The sequence below is a fragment of the Musca domestica genome, unplaced genomic scaffold (genome assembly GCF_030504385.1).
Source record: "Musca domestica strain aabys unplaced genomic scaffold, Musca_domestica.polishedcontigs.V.1.1 38, whole genome shotgun sequence".
NCBI lineage: Eukaryota > Metazoa > Arthropoda > Insecta > Diptera > Muscidae > Musca > Musca domestica.
Window position 1 is genome coordinate 5,632,582 of NW_026712324.1, and position 5,537 is coordinate 5,638,118.

The 5,537-nt window shown below is 33.1% G+C and overlaps 1 protein-coding gene across 1 annotated transcript; it reads left to right on the forward strand.

The window, feature by feature from the left end:
- The first annotated feature begins 501 nt into the window (after positions 1 to 501).
- LOC101893998 (kinesin-like protein Klp61F) lies at positions 502 to 5,510 on the forward strand. The gene is made up of 8 exons (XM_005188468.4): positions 502 to 745; positions 828 to 1,128; positions 1,355 to 1,937; positions 2,401 to 2,990; positions 3,048 to 3,207; positions 3,268 to 4,475; positions 4,817 to 5,056; positions 5,131 to 5,510. The coding sequence occupies exons 1-8, from the start codon at positions 645 to 647 to the stop codon at positions 5,155 to 5,157; spliced, it is 3,210 nt and encodes a 1,069-aa protein (XP_005188525.3). The 5' UTR covers positions 502 to 644; the 3' UTR covers positions 5,158 to 5,510.
- The last annotated feature ends 27 nt before the right edge of the window (positions 5,511 to 5,537 follow it).

The following is a 5,537-nucleotide window of genomic DNA, read 5'->3' on the forward strand; positions in this document are numbered from 1 at the left end:
ATTAATTACATTTGCCGAAATCAAATCCCCGTCTTACTCTTAACAATGTTACTTTTATTTTTCCTGTACGAACAGTTTTTTACGTGTAAATAATGCCTTAGCAATAAAAATATTGCCAACATATGATATTGCATATTTAGCTTATTGTTGTATTACAAATAGGCAGCATTGTTTGATTTTCAACTGGGCACTACTTTCTCAGCGTTTTCTGACAACTTCGACTGATTGGCAACACTTCTCTGCTATTGAATTGTTATGGTTGGAAATATTACATTTGCCTGAATTACATATCCAAAAATATTTTTATAACTAATCATTTTCACGTGTAAACCGTGCCTTAGCACTACAAATATTGCCAATATCAATTTGAAAATAACATAATATGACATTTCATTTTTAAATTGATAGGCAGCATTGTTTTATTTTCATTTGGGCACTATTTATTTGTTTTCCTTTCTCATAGTTTTCTGTCAATTTCGAATGATTGGCAACTCTTCTCAACTCTCCTGGCGTCATTTAAATTTAAACGTCCAATAAAGAAACGCCGCCAAATAATCAGCAGACATTTTATCTGAATTGTTCGATAATTTTAATTAAAAGGCTAATAAATAAACAAAGGGAGAAAAATTTTAGTAAGAAATTGAATGAAACTAAAGGGGAACATGAATACATCGGCACAAAACCAATCACAGTCGCAGCCGCCGCGTAAAACGAATGAACACATTCAGGTTTACGTGCGAGTAAGGTAAAATGCACCACAATCCTTATTATATGGATGTTGTTTTAATAAAATGAAATACTTTCATTTTCTATTTATGTTTTATTAGGCCATTGAATCGCCGTGAAAAATGCATACACTCCACAGAAATTGTAGAGGTAGTGTCACACAAGGAAATTGTGGCTCGTCATTCTTTGGAATCAAAATTAACCAAAAAGTTTACATTTGATCGTACGTTTGGTCCCGAATCAAAACAAGTCGATGTCTATGCAGCCGTGGTGGGTCCCCTCATCGAGGAGGTGCTGTCCGGATACAATTGCACAGTGTTTGCTTATGGTCAAACTGGTACTGGCAAAACACATACAATGGTGGGCAATGAGTGTGCCGAGCTAAAATCCTCATGGGAAGACGTAAGTACAGTAGTTCTTAATAAGTGAAAACATTATGGAAAAAACTGCAAATGAGGTCAGTTTTGCAGCAATATTGACTTTTGATTCCTACGTTGTGTGTGCTCCAGTTAAAAAGTTGTTGGACCAGTATTTTGTTGTTGCACTCAATGTTGGATGCCTATTTTAAAATTAGAATAATGATGAGTCATTTGAAATATATAGATGTTTTTTCTGTTTGTTTTGAAAGGACTCGGATATTGGCATCATACCCCGTGCATTGTGTCATCTTTTCGATGAGCTACGTATGATGGAACTGGAATTTTCTATGCGTATATCTTATTTGGAATTGTATAATGAAGAGCTTTTCGATTTGTTGTCCACTGACGATTCTACCAAAATACGTATTTTTGATGATAGCACCAAAAAGGGTTCAGTTATTATACAAGGCCTTGAGGAAATACCGGTTCACAGCAAAGATGATGTTTATAAATTACTGGAGAAAGGCAAAGAACGTCGTCGCACAGCTTCAACTTTAATGAATGCCCAGTCGTCACGTTCTCATACCGTATTCTCGATTGTTGTTCATATTAAAGAAAACGGCATTGATGGTGAGGAAATGTTGAAAATTGGCAAACTTAATTTGGTGGATTTAGCTGGTAGTGAAAATGTTTCCAAGGCTGGCAATGAAAAAGGAGTCCGTGTGCGAGAAACTGTTAACATCAATCAATCGTTGTTGACTTTGGGAAGAGTTATAACAGCATTGGTAGAACGTACGCCACACATACCATATCGTGAATCGAAACTTACTCGACTTTTGCAGGAATCATTGGGTAAGTTTAAGTTATACCTTTAACAACATACTGAAGTAGGAATACATGTTAAATTATTTATGTATTTGAGTTTTTTTATGTATAAAAAGGCCTATTTTTGAACAAAATATTTTTATGCGATATCTAAAAATCGTTTTTGGCTCTCAAAGACAAGAAATATATTTTATAAAATTCACTAATATTTGCTTGTTGATAAATATTCCTAAAATATTATCGTATATAGTACTAAGCTTTATTAAAATAATATGCTTAAGTAATTTATAGTATAGCACTGAAATTGTTGAATAATATAGTATAAATATACACTGCTAAAATTACTTGTGAGAATATTCCTAAAAATCCCCGATTGCAGAGAGGTGTGTTTAGAAAGTCTTAGTTGGTGCCACAGAATATTTTCTTAAGAATATGTATTGTAACACTTAATTGTAATTCAAAATCAAAATAAATTATTTTCATCTTCCAGGTGGTCGAACAAAAACATCCATTATTGCGACAATCTCACCTGGGCACAAAGATATTGAAGAGACTCTAAGTACCCTCGAATATGCTCATCGTGCCAAAAACATTCAAAATAAGCCGGAAGTTAACCAAAAACTCACCAAGAAAACTGTACTCAAGGAATATACTGAGGAAATTGACAAACTTAAAAGGGACCTCATGGCAGCTCGTGACAAGAATGGTGTCTATTTGGCCACAGAGACATACAATGAAATGACCCTGAAAATGGATTCTCAAACAAGAGAGCTTAATGAAAAAGTTCATTTACTAAAGGCTCTAAAAGATGAATTGGCCTCTAAGGAGAAAATCTTCAATGAAGTTAGCTTGAATTTAATTGAAAAGACTGCAGAATTACAGCAAAAGGACAATCGTTTGAGGTCAACCAAGGGAGAATTAATAGAAACAAAGAAAGTTTTGAAAAATACCAAACGACGTTACAAAGAGAAAAAGGTGTTGCTTGAATCACATGCCAAGACTGAGGAGGTATTAAAAGATCAGGCCACACAGATATTGGAAGTTGCTGATATTGCCACAAAGGATACGGAAGCATTGCATGTAAGTAATGATTTTAAATTGTTTCATCATTCTTTTATTAATTGTACTATTTTTTAGGAAACCATTGACAGACGCAAAGATGTTGATGTTAAAATACAAACTGCCTGTGAACGTTTTACTGAACGTATGAATGAAAACTTTGATCAGATGGATGAAACCCTTAAACAGTACGAGGGAAAACAAATTAGTTTAACTCGTTGCATGGACGAAGAATTGAGTAAGTCTAAACAGAACCTTTTATTTCAACATATTCCTAATATTGCGAATTTTTTACCAGCCAAAACATCCAGTGTTCAGTCAAAACTCATAGACGCCACCAGTGAACAAATCAAAAGTATTAAACAAATATTAGACTCCTACGAAACTTCAATGAGCAGTATGACAGAAAATCTTTGTTCTACCCTCACAAATACGGGACAACAACAAAATACATCAATTATTAATTTCTTGAAACAATTAAAAGAAAAGGAATTACAGTTTAAAACTCAGATAAAAGAAAACTTGGAGGCGATTGAGTGCACGAATGAGCAGCAACAAATAGCCTTAAGTGGTATGCGTGATTCTATAAAGGAAAAACTTGAAGAAAGCAACACCAAATTGCAGCAACACACGAAACGTATACAAACCGAAATGGATGCCATCAAACAGAAAACATTAGAAAATACACAAGAACTACAGAAAATTTCTACAAACCTTACTGAGCAAAGAACTCTAGTAGAAGAGGAACAAAAACTATTGGAAGATTTTCAAAATAAAATGCAAGAATTGCACAAAAAACATACAGCGTGTTCCAATAACATCAATACGAATGTTGAAACTTTGGAAAAGGCCCAACAATTTGTCACCACTCAACTAGAGGGATCATCTAAATTGCAACAAGTCTTTTTGGAAAAGAATGCCAAGGCTTTAGAAAATAACTGTCTTTTAGTCGATAAACTTAGAGATCAAATTGAACTTCACATTGATCAGAATGTTGCAAAGTGTTCCACACTTACCATACAATTAGACAATAAAGTTCAAGAGACGTCTAAAGCACTGGAATCTCAGATTGTAATTGCGGACCAACATTACACACAAACAACGGAAACACTTAAAGAATATGGCCCTCAAGTGAAACGAATTTGTTCGGAACGTAGGGAGCAACATAACGGCAAAACAGATCTCATTCTAAACTCATTACAGAATCATGTCAAACAAACTGTTGAAAATGTATCCATTATTAAAAGTTTCAACTGTTCATTGCAACAAAAATTGAAAGATTATACTAAAGTACATAAAGAACAAATGCAATCCTGTGCTCAAGATGTGGAAACATTCCGTAAAAGTGAAATCAAGACGTACACAGCAACTGGAGCTACGCCTTCGAAAAAGGATTTCAAATATCCTCGAGTTTTGGCAGCAACATCTCCACATTCGAATATTGTTAAACGTTTTCGCCAGGAAAATGATTGGTCAGATCTTGATATGACAATACCATTGGATGAGGTAAGAGAAATGTTGATGAAAAGGCTTCAGGGGCAAAATTTCGAAATTTATTCAATATCGAAATTTATCGTAAGAGTTTAATTTTAGCTTGATTTAATTTGTTAGAGTTGAACAGCGGCTGTTCAACAATAATTTTAACGCTTTTTTTATCAAACACAAAATTTTGATATTTCAAATTTAAATTTTTGACCAAATATTTTTGATGTATTTTAATCTGCGAAAATACCTGAGTATGGTGTCCAAAGTTTCTTGAAGGTGCTTGTGGTTGCACAACGTACCATAGACATTTAGTTGCATCACTATGAGTAATTATTAAATTTTTTTATTCTATCCTTTTTCAGGAAAGTGAAACTGATATTGAAAATTCTATATCGGATACCGAAACAATTTTAAATTCTACACCAGTTGAAACAGAAATCGTGCCACCAAAAAGAAATTCTTATGTAACGCAGAGAAAATCCGATCGCAATTCCAACTTATTAAAAGTGCCACCACAAAGCAACAGTCGTTCAGGATCACCAGCCGACAGTATATCACCACGCAAGGGTTCTTCAAGAACAAATTCACCAGCTTATTTAAAGGTTTGTTTTCTGATGAATTATAACTCAAAGATTTAACTGATTAATTCCATTTGTTGTTTTTTTGTTCATTTCAGCAAAATAAAGAAAATATAACGACCTAATCAACTTGCTACTTAATGCATAATTCTCAAATGTCGTTTTAAGAATTTAGTATTTTTGTTTATTTAATTTTTATTTTTTCTATTGAAAATATCATCAACACGTTTTCGTATAGTCATACTACTGCTTATATATTTTAATTATTCTAATTTAATATAGCTTGTATATAGAAAGAGATTTGGCATACAAGTTTTTAATTTAATCCATTTTACATGATTGATGCAATGAAATGTGTTGTGTAATATGTTCCTTTTCACTCATATATGCATTTGTATTTCGTTTATATTCTCCCTCCTCTCTTGTATGAAAATAAATAGTATTTAAATAAATAATATTTTTTAACATTAAATGAAAATGCATGTACATCAATTACATAATGGCC